At 42.2% G+C, this 16,408-nt stretch overlaps 1 protein-coding gene across 3 annotated transcripts; it reads right to left on the minus strand.

The window, feature by feature from the left end:
* Positions 1–807: 807 nt before the first annotated feature.
* Positions 808–15,364, minus strand: TARBP2 (TARBP2 subunit of RISC loading complex). Of its 3 annotated transcripts, none has more exons than XM_081939080.1 (9): positions 15,155–15,364; positions 13,443–13,612; positions 11,667–11,772; positions 9,927–10,007; positions 8,796–8,865; positions 7,317–7,434; positions 5,777–5,904; positions 3,142–3,328; positions 808–1,312 (listed from the first exon to the last, which is right to left on the minus strand). In XM_081939080.1, exons 1-9 carry the CDS (start codon positions 15,217–15,219, stop codon positions 1,155–1,157), a joined length of 1,083 nt encoding a protein of 360 aa, XP_081795206.1. In that variant the 5' UTR covers positions 15,220–15,364; the 3' UTR covers positions 808–1,154. The 3 variants fall into 3 exon arrangements, with proteins under 3 accessions (XP_081795206.1, XP_081795205.1, XP_081795207.1); XM_081939079.1 differs by having other exon boundaries at positions 8,796–8,868; positions 15,155–15,359; XM_081939081.1 differs by lacking the exon at positions 15,155–15,364 and adding an exon at positions 14,904–15,055 and having other exon boundaries at positions 8,796–8,868.
* Between the last annotated feature and the right edge of the window lie 1,044 nt (positions 15,365–16,408).

Here is a 16,408-nt window from a genome sequence, read left to right on the forward strand (position 1 = left end):
AAAATGTCTGTTGGTCACAGTAGTGGATTTTTGGCAATGCCTGTCTGGGAGCGAGTCTTTAAAACATTGCAAAATCCAGATTCTCCCCAAAATGGTTTTTGCACCATGCATAGAATTCATTACATTGAAAAATTAATATCCTATCCTATACCACCTATGGCCAAAGTAGCTGAAATAATACAGCTCCTAGAATAAGAGATATGTAGCCCAACATCACCTGTAAGCATCAGACTGACTCCAGCTGTGCTAGAAAAACACAGTTGCTGTTTACGGGACCAGTTACCTGTTCAAATTCTTTCCTTGGGTTGGGACTGCTTGCAGGTACATGCACAATATAGGAGGAAATCATTTCTACTAAAACTAGTATTGGTTTGAGGAGACAGAAGACAATCTAGAAAAATTAAGTAAAAGGGGCGAAATTGTTTGAAACTATGTTTTAAAAAAGAAAAATGCTTTCTGAACATGAGAGTGAGGCTTGAGGAACAATTCAAAATTCCTTTCCAAACCTGAATGGTGCAAATTGGCTTCGCATAGATTGCTGGACTTCAATCACCTGGAGAAAGTCTGTTGGTCAGTTGTGGGATTTACAGCCTCAACACACAGACCCTTCTGATAGAAACTAAACATGTAGGCAAGGGGATGCTAATTCACCCTCAAGTGTGCAGGACTGCATCTAAATTAGCAGAGATCACAAATAGCTCAAACAGTCTGAAGGTTTCTGGCTTATGACATGTGGTGAAGGAGGTACAGCTCTCTTGTATGTGCATGCCTGATTCCTTTTAAGAATTGGGGATAAAACAGGACAACTTTTTATTTTTTAAAAAAAATCCCATTTTTTTTATTGCAACTCCCAAACATGATAGAAATCAGTCGATGCTTATGTCCTGGAGGAGAACAAGGGTGACCCCAGTGAGCAAAGAGGCAGGATAGCCTCCAGATGGGTTGTCCTTGCGTCTCAGGAAACAAGGCTCCGTAAACCCCATCACTGCTGCAACTTCGGCCAACTTTTTCAAAGTCTTCCAGTTCAGCCAACCTCTTCCAACCTTCCTCCTTTCTTGCAGCCCCATCAAATTGCCTTCCTGCCGCGTCGATTCATGAGAGGAAAACAAAATGGCCTCCTCAATGGATCTGCAGCATTGCCCGGCGCATGCCTCTCACTTGCCTCCAGCCATGATTTTGAGGTACTGAAGGGCATTGTGGGCAGCATCAGCGCGGGCAGCAGTGCGGGAATTGGCTGAACCGTGGCATACTGTGGCTGGCTGTGTAGATAGCTCCACCAAGCACTGGTAGAGGCCACTTATGCTCGTCTCATCTGTGAGGGGGGAAAATACCCATTCTGTTACTCAAACCAGAAAAATAGCAACCTGCTGTATATGATCTCATGCAGGTAGTCCTTGATTTACAATCATTCATTTAGTGGCTGTTCGAAGTTACAATGGCACTGGAAAAAGTAACATGATCACTTTTCACACGACCATCCCCGTGGTCACATAATCAAAATTTGGATGGTTGGCAATTTGCTCACATTTATGACAGCTGCAATGTCTTGGGATGATGTGATCGCCTTTTGCGACTCTCTGACAAGCAAAGTCAATGGGGAAACCAGATTCACTTAACTGTGTTACTAATTTAACAACTGCAATGATTCACTTAACAACTGGCAAGAAAGGTAAAATGGGGCAAAAGTCACTTAACAACTGATCATTTAGCAACACATTTTGGGCTCAATGGTAGTCAAAGGTCAAGGACTACCTGCATATTGATTATTCTTAATTGGGATGAAAATATTCTTCAAATAGAAGCAGAGCAACAGATAAACAACATCTACAAACCTGGCAATTAAAACAAGGTTTTACAGAAAGTTTTCTTAGCACACATCTGTGATAGTGAAAGAACTTATAGATTCATCTAGTATGAACTTAACAATAGTGTTAAAGTTTTGCTACAGTTGTGTACTTACCAAGCAGCCTAAGGAAGGGATGGGGAACAAGTTGGCTTTAGATATGGATGAATTGCAAATTCCAGGTGGCTTAACTACTATGGACATGCTGCAAGATACTCAGACTTGTAATTCTCATCAAGAAATCTGGGGAAGGCAAACCTATTCTCAAATGAAACACCAGGATGTGTGTAATACGGCAAAATGTCTAATCACTAAACTAATTCTTCTTTTCCATTTCTATTACTCCTTCTAATCTTAAAGGTTGGGAAAACCCTACCTTAACAGGCTGAATAGGTTTGTCAACTGTGTTTCTGTAGCGCTGAAACACATATTTCCATTCTTGTTTTGAAACTACTTTTAGAAACGATGCATTAGTTTAGTACAATGTAATCTAATTTTGCTGATTGAATTAGAATTTAAATTAGATATTTTAAAACGCAATTCTGCTCAAGAGCAAATACATGATCCTTGTAGAACTAAAGTCTGCACTATATAATGACCATGGCCCTTTAAAAAGCAAGCAGGAGCAGCCTGCTTAAGTTCATTGTACCAGAGTATAATGCTGTCATTCCTAAAAGGTAGCAGGACATACTTGTCAAAATAGATGAACAAAAATCTGCCTGACTTGGTGATCGCTTCAATATTTTCCTCTTTTACATCTAATAAATATATACCTAAATTAAAGCAGACCAACATTGCAGTACCAAATTCCTGACCTTGTCTGGTTTGTGTTCCATGTCAATATTTCTCTTTCATGAAGCCAAACATAGATGTGACCCATGTAAATCCAAGTTATCTCTGACTTTAAAGGATAATTCTAAGCTTGCCTGGCTACATTTGCTTTCAGCCACCCAGTTGCTCACTGTGCAATTGGGAAACACAAAGTGGCATTTGTAAATGGACAAATACATAAGGCCATCCTCACTGAGTGTCTACAGTTGGAACCAGCAACTCAGTCATTAAGCGAAGCAGATGAAACCACTCCTGTGCTTATGATCTTACTTCAGCTTCCCTTTATTTTACAGACCTGCAAAGGTCCTAAATCCAAGGACTGGTTGTAAAGGTACTTTTTAAAATCACCATTGTAAAAATGGTCACTAAATGAAGCAGGCACTAAATAAGGACTGCCTGCAGTGTACAGGAGGGAGGGGAAAATTCACACAACCTTTATTAACTCTAATCTCTGCCTCATTCCTTACCAATATCAAGGTAACTGATATCAAAACTCTGCTCTTCGGAGAGTTCCTTCAAGAGGTTGCAGAACCCGGTGTTGAAGATTCGGTGGTTCTTCAGATGAAGAATCTTCTCTCCCACTGAGTTGCGCAGGGAATCCCAGGTACAACCGGATCCCCGACTTTTCATCCCATCCAGTTTGGTTCCTGCAATCTAAGTAGGAAAAAATGTTCATGGAGGTTCTGTTTCTTTCACAGATTTCAGCATACAGAAGTTAATAGTCTTTCTTCTGCTCTTCCACAATTATCCTTAGTTTTTTCTATCTTTGTTCTTTACTAAATTTCTACCGTGTTTTCCCGAAAATAAGACAGGGTCTTATTTTCTTCTGACCCCCTGAAATAAGCGCTTGGCCTTATTTTTGGGGAGGTCTTATTATTTTTGAGTTGCAGGAGGTGGTGAGCATGGTCACCTCATGGCTGCTGCTGTGTTGCAATATTTTTGGGAAGGCTTATTTTTTGGGGAGGCCTTATTTTAGCTCATGCGCTCAAAAGTCCAATTGGGCTTATTATCCGGGGAGGTCTTATTTCAGAGAAACAGGATAGGGAACCCAGCCCTTCATCTAAAAATCAGCAGCTACCTCCCTGCAGGATCTGGGAATGGGAATTGCTTGCCTTAAGTTATCAGATTACAGTACTCCAAGTTCTAACATTCAAGACGCCCAAGATGCAGAAATCTGACGACATAACTGAAAAAAAAAGGATCTTACAGCATTAAGGGGAAATGCAACATTGCCCTTGGAGTTCAACTCTTTGAACCCAGACCCCAATGCATTCTGGGAAATTCAGGCCATATTTCTGATCCCAATGACTTTTATATGGATACCAAACCTTTGAGGTCCATGGATGGCGAACTGGAGAGAGTATGTATATTCTGTTCTTAGACTGGATGACTGAGCAGAATTTACCCCAGATATTTTGCTACTTAAGGCAAAGACAAAAGATTTACTCCATCCCATTAAGAAGTAAACTGGTATTCAAATTACAAGCTATAAAGCTGCCCAGCATAGCACTTCATTACCTTCTTTCTCTTCCTTTCTGCCTGTATAAGAATACTTCTGCGCATACACAAAAGCCTGGGAAATGGAAGGGCAAATCTTTAGCCTTGTTCTAACCATGAATCAGAAGAGAAGAGGAGAAGAATCCACCAGTCTTCAGCTGCACATTCAAAGGGCACCAGTTTCTGCTATGTTTTCTATCATATTGTTCAACTAGCTTTCCCAATTGGGTGAAAACAATGCATGGGATGTCTCTGACTCACGGGAAACCTCCAAAATTGTCACTAAATTGTATTTTAGGGACAAAATTATATACAAGCCACATTCATCTTGTGTGCCCAATGCATCTATTTTTGGACAAGCAGGACCTCCTGATGGTAGAGCCCTAGTCACCCACAAGTGGGCTATTACAATCTGCCTTACATGAAGGCTGCCCTTGTGGAGCATTCAAAAGCTATAACTATTGAGTCCAGACTAAAACTGTAGAAGCTGTAACAGCCATGTCTCAATGCTGTATGCTGAAATGCGGCAGAACCACCGGCTGAAAGGGAGGGAGCCCTTCTAGGAAGAGTAAAGAGACATTCCAATTTAGAGTCTGTTGGGAGGCGAAATAGATCTGAGTTCAAACCCACAGGTCAACATCTGCAATTTCCCAAAGGAAGGCAAATCATCCGGTGAGATTCTTGTAATATATGTGATCAACAATAAAATGTCTATTTGGACCTATCCATGAGTGGTTATGATTATTTGTGCCTGTTAACACGGGGCATTGCTCCTCCACAAGCTGCACGGGTTACCAGTAGGCACCTGGGTGCAATTCAAGATCCTGGTTACCTCCTATGCAGCCGGACTACCTGAAACATCACTTTCTCTTACGGTTTTTGCCTGTCTGGGATAAATAGCAGATAAGTGAAGAGAATGGATGTGCCCTGGGCTCCCTCAATTAGACAATCCGTTGTGTTGGGACCACGTTTTCTTGTTGTGGTGCCTGCCCTCTAGAACAGCATCCCTCTAGGGATTAATGTGGCTGACACTGTGATTTTTCCTCCAGGCCTTGGGTTAAGTTGGGGGCTGGCCCCTTATGCAATTTCATTTGTTCCAAGGGATTGTCTTTTCCCAAGGTACATGTGTGCTTTTTATTGTCTCTTTATTATTATTATTATTTATTATTTTTCAGAGGAGCAGTATAGCCTTCTAAATCTATAAAAAAATTCATTATATTCTTGGGAAACTACTAATAACATTTAAAACCAATTTAGTTTTTCTCTTATCTAATTTTTGGGAATGTGGCCCGGTGCAAGCCAAAATGCCGACCAAAGTCGTGAAAAACTTTTACATCCTTGAGATAAATTTTCGCAGAGCCACAGGAGGATACTCGTGGCAAGCTACTATCTTTAACAATGCAAGGGTTGGTATAAGCTTCACAATGTCTTGGGCAGAATATTTGCTGTTTGCTGAGTTTTACATCTGCTTTTTGGAACAGATGCCTTGCATTTTTTGCAGGATTATCAGTGAACCAACTTCTTAGTTTAAATACCCTCCCCCCCTCATTTAGAGAGACTTTGGTCTTTTCCCCCTCTATATTGCATTGTTATATCAAGACTCACAATAGAAAACTGGTCCTCTTCCATTTCAGCCTCACTCCCCTCCCGTGGATCCAGAGGAACGTTGTGGATTCGAACCAACATCTTTGCTGCAGCGTTGCGTTTGGCTAGTTTTTTGGAAGTGCCACTCCCTGGAGGGAAAAGGAAAGTTGGAATAGCAATTTGAAAACAGAACTGATATACTGATCCTAAACTAGATTCACCCCAAACGCTGAATATACAGCCATAGGTTATAAAGACTATAAAGTTTTTTTAGGGCCTTTCAGCCAGCTCCCTGGAAAATCTTATACTGTACATTCCTGTATATTTAATTGGGTGTCTGTGAGTGAAAGATGCTTTTGTGCATTGCCTTTTGATTTCCCCCATCTTGTTTTATAAGGGCACAATTCCTCCTTCCACTTTAGACCTGTTATTGGGAAGTTTCCCATTCTTTTAAAAAGATTTCAAAAATCCCAGTGGGATTCCTGAAGGAGTAAACAACATCTACACAATAAAAAGGAATTAAGAACTAAACAGATTAATCATGGTGGATTTAAATTCTTCGCTAACATCTTATGATAGTTATTTATTTAGCATATGACATATCATACATGGACTTGCAATATGTATTAAGATTTCACCTAGATTGTAAAAAACACGGTAAAATATGAATGTTAAAAAGTTCTATATTCAGCTCTAGGCCATCTAACCATTGAAGCACAGCATCATATACATACACACACACACACACACACACACACATTTGTTTGTTTTTGTAGATTTTCACGGGTGTAGGTATGCTGGTCTTGTTGTATTCGGGTCTTTTCCCGTGTAAGATTGAGATTGTCTTGGCAACGTTTCGGCGAGGTCCCACTCACCATCTTCAGGCTGGTGTTTTCGGCTTCGTGCTTGTGTGAGTAAGGCGTGGTCGGAGCTGTCATCTTTCTATAAATCTTGGTGGGGGGTGGTGGAGTGCTGCCTTTGTTACGTGACCATAACTCCCGCCTACCAGACATCTGGAAACCAACGAACTCCACCCACCACCCGGGTCGTTACAACACAAAAGAACAACGGACACACAGCCAGCACCTCAGTCATACAGGATGATACGAAACAGCCGACAAACATCAACTCCATCTACCAATCAGGATGCAACTACACAGCCAATCAACCCACTTACAGCAACAAAGCCAGCACTCCACACCCCCCACCAAGATTTATAGAAAGACGACAGCTCCGACCACGCCTTACTCGCACAAGCACGCAGCCGAAAACACCAGCCTGAAGATGGTGAGTGGGACTTCGCCGAAACGTTGCCAAGAGAATCTCAATCTTACACGGGAAAAGACCCGAATATAACAAGACCAGCATATATATATGCATATGTATATGTATACATACATATACATATATCCATATATATATATACATACATACATACACACACACACACGCACACACACATATATCACGATATGATCTACAGTTTGATGGGACCCTGCAGTCACACTGAAGGGAGGATACTATGCCCCTTTTATACAATGTCTATCTTATGATAGTATACCTATTTCAATAAACCTTTCAACACGACAAGTCATGGTGAATTCCTTGCGGTGTGCTGGCCCAGATTCCTGAGTGACAGTGTATTCTGGGAGCCGCCAGCCCTTCTGCACCACCAGTTCCTGGGGAAAGAGGCAGATTAGAAAAAACATTCCTCTCTGGATTCTTAATGGGAGTGGCAGATCTGGCCATCATTGTTCTTTTGGTATTTGTAAAGAAACTGTATTTACTGTATTACTGTATTTAGAAACTCTAGTAGATAGAGTATATAGTATAATGCAACCATCAGTTAGTATAATGGTTGCATTAACATACATTTGGCTGATAACTGGAAGAAGACTCAAGCTAGCATTAACTAATCTTTGCTATGGTCAAATATTGTTACCACCAGCAGCTGTGGTAGCACAGTGGTTACAATGCAGTATTGCTGCAGGCTACTTCTGTTGACCACCGGCTGACAGCAGTTTGGCAGTTCAAATCTCACTGGCTCAAGGTTGCCTAAGCCTTCCATCCTTCCGAGGTGGATAAAATGAGGACCCAGATTGTTGGGGGCAATACGCTGGCTCTAAACTGCTTAGAGGGCTGTAAAAGCACTGCGAAGTGGTATATAAGCCTATGTGCTATTGCTATTGGTACAGGTTGGATCAAGACAACTTGGAAAGCTAGGGCCACAATAAATGGGTTTTACTTGCAATATGAGGGCTGAGAAAACTGATTTAATTTACCATTGACCACATCTTTTGAGATGGGGTATGTGACTGGTTTTATTCCAGAGCTACAGCAAGCCCATGTTCCTTCTGACTAAAAAGCATGATCCCAAAAGACCCATACATATTGACAGGTTGTTTTCTTAAAATAGTTCTTGGGCGTTCCCCAAAACTGCTCCGCCACCTGAGAGTCTTGGAGAACTACTTGAGAGGATCAGATGGATGTGACCTCGTGGTTGATTCCCTATTCCTGCCCTATAAATGTTGGCTAATATCTCATTTTTTTAAATCAGGGTCTTGAGAGCACTGAATCCTTTCCATGGTCACATCTTACAATTATGTATCGAATCACAAATTATTCATTAGATAAAACCTAAGTACATTATTATCATTATATATCAATTATTCAACTGTAATTATTATTCCTTAATTTTAAACGAGTCATTCTAAGTATGGAATTCATACATACATCATCATTTTGCATCAGTAGTTCAATGCCAATGATTATTTCTACATTTTAAACAGAATATTCTATATATTGAGATCATACATCATCATTCCATTATATCGTTCTAATCTGTTTAACAATGCTAAACCCTTAAAGTATTGCATATATCATTCTAGTATTCTTAAAATATAAAAAGTTCTCCAACATTTTCCATTACCATGATTTTTTATCTAACTGGGACAGCACCCAGATTGAGGGAAGCTGACCAATGCTGCCAGCAGAAAGTACCTGAGGTTGCAAATACATCACAGCCAAGAAAACTGCTTACCTGTAAGGCCCCAACTGGATTGCACTCAGACTGTTGTGGGGATACGGGGGATTTTATGTCCAGCGGAGAACTTCTGAGTAAAAGGTGACACAAAATAAAAAATTCTTCTCCCCCAAAGTGTTGCTAACTCAGATACCTCATGCACACTCACTCGCACGCTGCTAATTAAGGGCACAGTAATTTTTTTTCCAGGGAGCTGCCTGAAGGGCCCTCAGAAAGAAAAGCTTTGCCTGGGATCTACATTTGACTGCAAAGAAAAGCATAAGCCAATCAGTGTAGCTGTCAACTCGTGAAGCTTCTCTAGCCGGCTCCCAAGTTGCCATAGGCAGGGGGATGGGGGGAAACGAGCCTTGCAGCTGCATCGAAAAATTTGCACCTCAGTCAAAACAACACATATACTAGCTAGCCAAAGTCAAGGCCATCTTCACAGAAACCAGGAACAGCTAGAGGGAGTGACTTCTACAACCCACAAAATTGCTTTGATGGGGAATGGGACTGATGACACAGCTTGGTGGGGGGGAGAGAAACAGGGTCAGAGGTGGGGCGCCAACTGAGTGGGGTCAGAGCTGGCTTCACTAAGTCCGTGCTGATATGGCACTCCTAATAAATAACGGGATTTTCCTTGAAAACTGGCTTGAGGCTCCTGCTTTTCTTAGGGGTTGGTACTCTGACACTAGGTTGGAGGGGAAAATTCATTCACAATAAACAGTTGTGTATCACATAAGAACTATTTGCTGGTATTTCCAACAGCAAACCAGACCTGCATACCTAATTTCAGAGTATTGAGTAGCAAACAAAATGGAGTGCCTTCCATATATCTGCATCCTCTATGTCTACCCAATCCTTCCCAATCTCGAGGCTTCCAAGTGAGTTGGACCTCTGCTCCAGAAAACCCATGCTAGCTTGGAATTCAAGAAACTGAAATCCAAACCATCTAAAGAACACGATGGGGAAGACTGTTGGGAGTCTATGAAGAGCCACAGGGACAAAACTGAAATAACAAGCACCAGCAACACAGGAGAACCCAGCTTGTTCTAGCAGAGCAGTCCTGGGCTTTAGGGAAACAGGAAGAGTTTAGAGCTGTTGGGCAGCTCACCCTTTGTGCTTTCGCTTCAGTAATTATCCCATTACCTTGGAGAGGAGGCTGGTAGGATGGGCACAGGCACAGCCACCGGAACAGTGGTCAGAGCCAAGGGCTCTAGAGAAAGAGAGCTTGAAAGTACAAAGTGAAAACATTAAAGCACGTTCAGTAGCAGAAATCCATACATTAGGAAAAGCTTTTGAAATGAAGTCAGAGATTGCCAAACTTGAATTTCTGAATCTACTTTATTACTTTTGTCCTTCCAGAATATTTCCTCTACCCAAGCTTCCTTTTATTGCTTAATATCTAACTGTTAAACTACTCTGATCCCATAATAACAGATTTATACAACCTGCTGAGGCAAAGGTTTCTATCTGGTGTCTAGTTCAATGTGCTGTGTGAACCCAGCCACTCTATTCGTTTATGGTTCAGTGTATTGCGTGAACCTAGAAATTGAGTTAGTTCAGTAGTTAATTCAGCTGACTGGTAGTGTAAAAAGCACTCCGTAGATCCATGTGCTGAATCAACTCAGTAGCACACAGTAGAACATCAAGAGAAAATGAAATCTCAATGTGACTTGCAGTAGAGCTTGATCAACGATATGTCACACTTTGGCCCAGGAAAAGCCAAGTATTGTGATGCAAAGTGAAGAAACATAGATGGAAAAGTTCAGAGTGCAGATTTAAAACAAATGTTTTCAAATAATGTTTAATGCTTTCAACAGTGCAACAAATATATTGCCGCCTTGTCTAATTCCAGCACTTGGTTACCGATTTGTCAAAATAGAACTAGTTATCTTTCAATAATGAATAAATACAGAGTACCGGTGGAAATATAGCATTGCCAGTACTATTGTAATCCTGTGTCAGAACAACCAACCTAGAGGCTTGCTCAGCTGTGGGGCAGGGAGAACATGAAGATCATTTAAACCAGTGGTGGGTTGCAGGCAGTACGCCCCGGTACCGGAGCTGCTTACCTGTCCTTCCGCGCACGCGCATGGCGCAGTGCCTGCGCGATGCTCCGCTGAGCAGCTGGAGCATCGCGGAGGCTTGCGGAAGCGCCGCAGGCAAGTACAACGCATGTGCGCACTGCGCATGTCCATGTGGATGACGCCGGAATGGAATGGTACCGGTTGGAATGGAATCCGGAACCCATCACCGATTTAAACCCTTTAAAGCTCTGCAGTCCTTATGGTCTTTGATAGCTTCCTCAAATATACCCCAAATATTAGTATAAAGGTAAAGGTTTCCCTCGAACATATGTGCTCGTTGTTCCTGACTCTAGGGGGCGGTGCTCATCTCCGTTTCAAAGCCGAAGAGCCAGCGCTGTCTGAAGATGTCTCCGTGGTCATGTGGCTGGCATGACTAACCGCCAAAGGTGCATGGAACACTGTTACCTTCCCACCAAAGGTGGTTCCTATTTTTTCTACTTGCATTTTTACATGCTTTCAAACTGCTAGGTTGGCAGAAGCTGGGACAAGTAACGGGAGCTCACTCCATTATGCAGCGCTAGGGATTCGAACCGTCAAACTGCCGACCTCTCTGATCGACAAGTTCAGCATCTTAGCCACTGAGCTGCCACATCCCTAAATATTAGTATATCAGGGGCTTATTTACCTGCCCATCATCACCAATAGTAAGAAAATCTCCATCTTTATCCAAACTAGACACACATTTTTAAGTTTTTGAGATGAACAAAGTATAAACAATACTATAGATAGAGGATGCCCTGATAATTCTTAAAGAGCATCTGGGATCTCTAGAACTATCCCAAGCAGGCGAGTCCCTCACCTGGCTTCATCCAGCGGTGTCGGCTCTAACATGTTTTCTCCCTTCAGGAGCCTGAGTGCTACTTCTGCCGCCTTATGTTTGGCAGCTTTTTTGCTAGGTCCTTGGCCTAAAAACAGGAAGGAAAGAGATGCCGATACCAAGCCAAAGTCAGAATGAGAACTTCTAAGAATGAACCATTTATCATTTCCTGCCACGTGGTAGAGATCAAGGGGCCACACATGGGGATCCCTGACATTTTCCATTAGGTTTGGCCTAGCCCTACATAGCTTTAGTAAGGAGGAGTTAAACAGGTTACAGGAGGGATTCCCAAACTGGGGCTCAGGACATCTCCCCACCCACCCCAAGGAAGAATTGCAAATAACTTGAGGGAGGTCATACCTTTAAAAAAAAACCTGAATAGACTTTAATAGCATTAAAACTCATTCGAGTCCCTTTCGGGAGAGGGGGCGGTCTATAAATACGAATAATAAATAAATAAAATTCTGAGCCTCCTTTTCTCATTTTGCCTAGCATACTGTACAATTGCAATACAACAAAGTTTAAAAGCTGCTGTGACAGATACATTAAAAATGCATATTAAATGCTCATTTTATTATAAGCAATCTATTTATTCGTTATCCTATCCTAACATCAATTAAATCATTAGTTTTATTCAAAGGGAAGTTGCACATATACTCATTGAAAAATTCAGGGGGGGATCAAAGGATCACGAAGTTGGAGCGCCACTGGTATAGAGCTACCAGTTCTGGACTTCAAAAATCCATTACTAACCACCAGGGGACATTTGTATTTTTACAGGGAGGACCTGGGGGATCTATTATTGCAGATGTTTTTTTAAGAATTATTCCCAAGTCTAAATGATATTGTGAATTGGGACACAATTTAAGGCAAAGTCAGCAAACATTTACTGGTTACAATATTTATATTTGTTTTATTTCACTTGCCCGCACATATCATGCACACTTACTCACAGCCTTCTCAACTAGGCTGGCACCACTAGCCAGAGGGGCAAAAGTCTGGATCCAAAGATAACTCAAAGAGTAAGGGCTTCAGGACCCCTGTTAATCTTCCAAAGTCATTGTGTCAAGATTGAACCGCTTTCCCTCTTTCAAAGTTTAATGTGTCTCAACTTGCCAATGAACTGGTGGAAGGGAAGGGGGAAATGGAATGATGAGAATGTATGCGGAGATTGTGAGAGCATGGAAACCATCAAGGTCACACTGCAGGTGCTGGACAAAGAGACGTACTGTTCCCATAACAAACAGACACCTTATAATTGGACAAATGTGATCACCCAGGGGTGGGGAAACGGGGAAGCTATTGTTTAACTAGGCAAGCAATTGTGCGGGGAAACCAAAGCTGGCTTTGTTTCTTCAATACCAATATGGTGAATCCAATAAAGTTTTACTTTTGGGAATTCAAAGCTCCCGAGAGTGTTTCCTTCATTTGGGTTCACTAGTTGGACAACTGACACCTTGCTTTATTAATTCAGAAGTCTGGTAGCTATTAGGAGGACTTGAGGAGGGATTTTCCATATGCTCAGGCCCAATTTCTTTTGTCTGATTCAGGTGACATTTTTTCTTAGGTTTCCTTAATGACCGAGTTCCTTCTTAATTACTTCCCCTAAGGATTTTTTTAGATAAGATTCCTTGCTTTTGTCTACTCTGTACCTACTTTTCATGTTTAGCTATGGCAGCTTCAGCCTAGTCTCATAAAGACCAATGAAAAATAAGGTAAACTGGTTCATCAGTATACTTATTCTTTACCGCAACTAACCGGTGCAGCTGATGTCACCAACTGTGACACGAAAGGTGAAGTTGGGCTGATGTGCTTGTCCTTCAGCTTTCAGTAAGTCATAGACGGGTGTTTTGCCTATGCGTGTCCCATACTCTTGTAGCAGGCTGATCGGGGTCTTGCCAGGATTGGACGCCAGCATTTGCTCTATACTGAGGGAAGCATGGAGATTGAGATGAATATTAGAGCTATTCTTGCCTGTTTTCAATGTTTCTATATCTGCTGTGATCTCATACTTTACAGCAACTTTTCCCAACTTGATACCCTCCAGATATGTTGGGAAACAACTTTGACTCCTCAGCTAACACAATTTACCAGAGGTGTTAAAAGTTGTAGCTCAATATACACAGAGAGCACCAGATTGAGGAAGACTATTGTATAACAAAGAATGATTGTCTTTCTTTCAACCCCATTCCAAAATATATCCAACTTTACCACTGACAGAAGCAACTAAATTTCCATAGTGAGTTCCCCAATGTCAACAGGATTAAACTCTTCATTAAAAGATTTACTACAAAATGAACTCTCCCATCTTCATCTGAAGAAAAATCCAATGAGAATAGAGTCAATTCAAGTAGAATAGAAACCACAAATTTACACCCCTATGACTGCTTTGATTAAACCTGGAGGTATCGTTTATTTCTAATGCACAGAAATCATTGATACCACATAAGCCAGTGTTTTGGAACCAACTGGACTACAGTCCAAGAAACCTATTTATCTAAGTATATTTGCCCATATAATAAGGCTGTATTACTATTCTCCTTCTCATCTATTACACTACCTTCTCTTATTAGTATAATTATTCTGAATGTTATTTTGTTATTCTGAGTATTATTACTTTGTTGTTTTGCATGTACACTAAGAGTTTATGCACCAGAGACAAATTCTTTGTGCGTCTTATTGCACTTGACCAATAAAGTCTTCTATTTTTATCCAGTCCTATTCCTGCTTTTAAGGCAGCAAGGTTGAAGATATCCTCAAGTTTAAGCTTCAATCCTGGGGACAAATATGGACTTAATTATACTGTTTTCTTAAGTATGGAAATGAGCTTTCCTGGTGGCCTTCCAGGCCCATCCCTGCTTATCTTCTAAGCCCAGACCAGCCGCATGAGAATAGCACACACAATGACCGTATACATTATGAACGATCACATCAGCTAAACCTGTCCCGTGTATTAAAAAGTGCAGATTCTGATTAATTCAAAGCTCTGCCCCATTCTTTCCCTGACCCCCACCCCCACCCCAACTTCTGCTTTCCTTCTGCTGATCGGGAATGTCCCACAGAACTCGATCCCCCCCCCCCCCCCCCCAAGATGGGACAGCAGCCATAACAAAGTTTAACCCTGCCATGCCAAGCCCAGGTAGGACTTCTTCAGTTCTCATCATCCTTATCCAGCGGCATGCTGGGGTGGGGTTGGGGGATGCTGTTAACTAAACTAACGAGATGGTTTCTTTTTCCACGAATGCATGGCGGCTGCTGGCTGTCCAAGGCCCAGGATATCTCGCCCCAAACACGCCTTATACTGCCAGAGCCCGGTGACCCATCATGGCAGGTAGGGCCTCGGGGGGCCCTTTGGATCGTCGCACGTGAACCCGAAACGCGGCCTTGAGGAAGGGGGAGTGGGGGTGCAAGGGGCGGGGCTTGCCCCTTCCGTCTCCTAGCAACGGCCCCAAAGAGGCGGGGTTATTCACCAGGGGAAGCTGCCGCAGCTCCTCGGGCTCCCGCAAGGCTCCTCCGCCTCCTCCTCCTCGCTCATTCCCTCCTCCTGCCCCGCCGCCGCCGCCACAACTCCTTCCACCCTCCAGTCCGGCTCACAAAGGCCGGGAGAGAGGAAGCGATAGTCTCCGGCCGCCTCGAAAAGGCTACGAGGCGCATCCTGGATGCTGGAGTCCACACGAAGACTGCCGCCACAAAGCAACATTGAACAGAAGACTACGCATCCCGTAAGACTTTGCAGCTTCTCTCTCGATACCCTTCAATGCATTGTGGTTGCTCCGGTGCACGCTGGGAGTCGTAGTTCTGTTGTTAATTTCCAAGCTGTAACATGGGCATGGACGTTATAAGTATACCCCAAAGGACGGAGGCGCGGTTCGAGGAGGAATAGTTATGCCATTACAAGTAAAAATGCGAATAGCACATCATCATCATGCTATGGATGAAACATGTAACAGTGATACCCATTGTCATCAGGGCACTTGGCATCATATCGAAGAATTTTACAAGATGCATCAACAAATTGCAGCTTCCTGCAATAACACCAGATGAACTGCAAAAAACTGCGCTACTCGGAACATCTTATATTTTAAGAAGGTACTTGGTTGATACCTAGGACACTGGCAGCAAACCGTATCAACCATTAGAACCAGTTACTGGTATTTGTAATGCATTTTTGAATGTTCAGTTGGCTGACCTTCATGTTTAATGAATAAAGTATATAATAATGATGATGATGATGATGATCCACTGGAATTTGTGCAAAAATTATAATATTAAAACAACAACAAGCTGGTGGGAACATAGGCCTGAAAAAGACACCGAAAATCAGATGGTCAAGATCCTATGGGATTTTCGTATACAAACGGACAAAATACTGGCGCATAACACACCAGACATCACACTGGTTGAGAAAAATAAGGTTACAATCATAGACATCGCAATACCAGGTAATAGCAGGGTAAACGAGAAGGAACATGAAAAAATCGCGAAATACCAGGACTTAATAATTGAAATTCAACTATTATAGCACAAACCAGCAGTGGTAATTCCAGTGGTAATCGGCACACTGGGTGCTATTCCAAAAGCACTGGAATTACATTTAAAACGGTTAAAACTTGACAAAATCACCATCAGTCAAATGCAAAAAGCTGCACTGCTTGGATCTGCACGTATATTACGAAAATACGTTACGACGTCCTAGGCCCCTGGGTGGGGCCCGACTAGTAATC

The sequence above is a fragment of the Natrix helvetica genome (genome assembly GCF_964273705.1).
Source record: "Natrix helvetica genome assembly, chromosome: 1".
NCBI lineage: Eukaryota > Metazoa > Chordata > Lepidosauria > Squamata > Natricidae > Natrix > Natrix helvetica.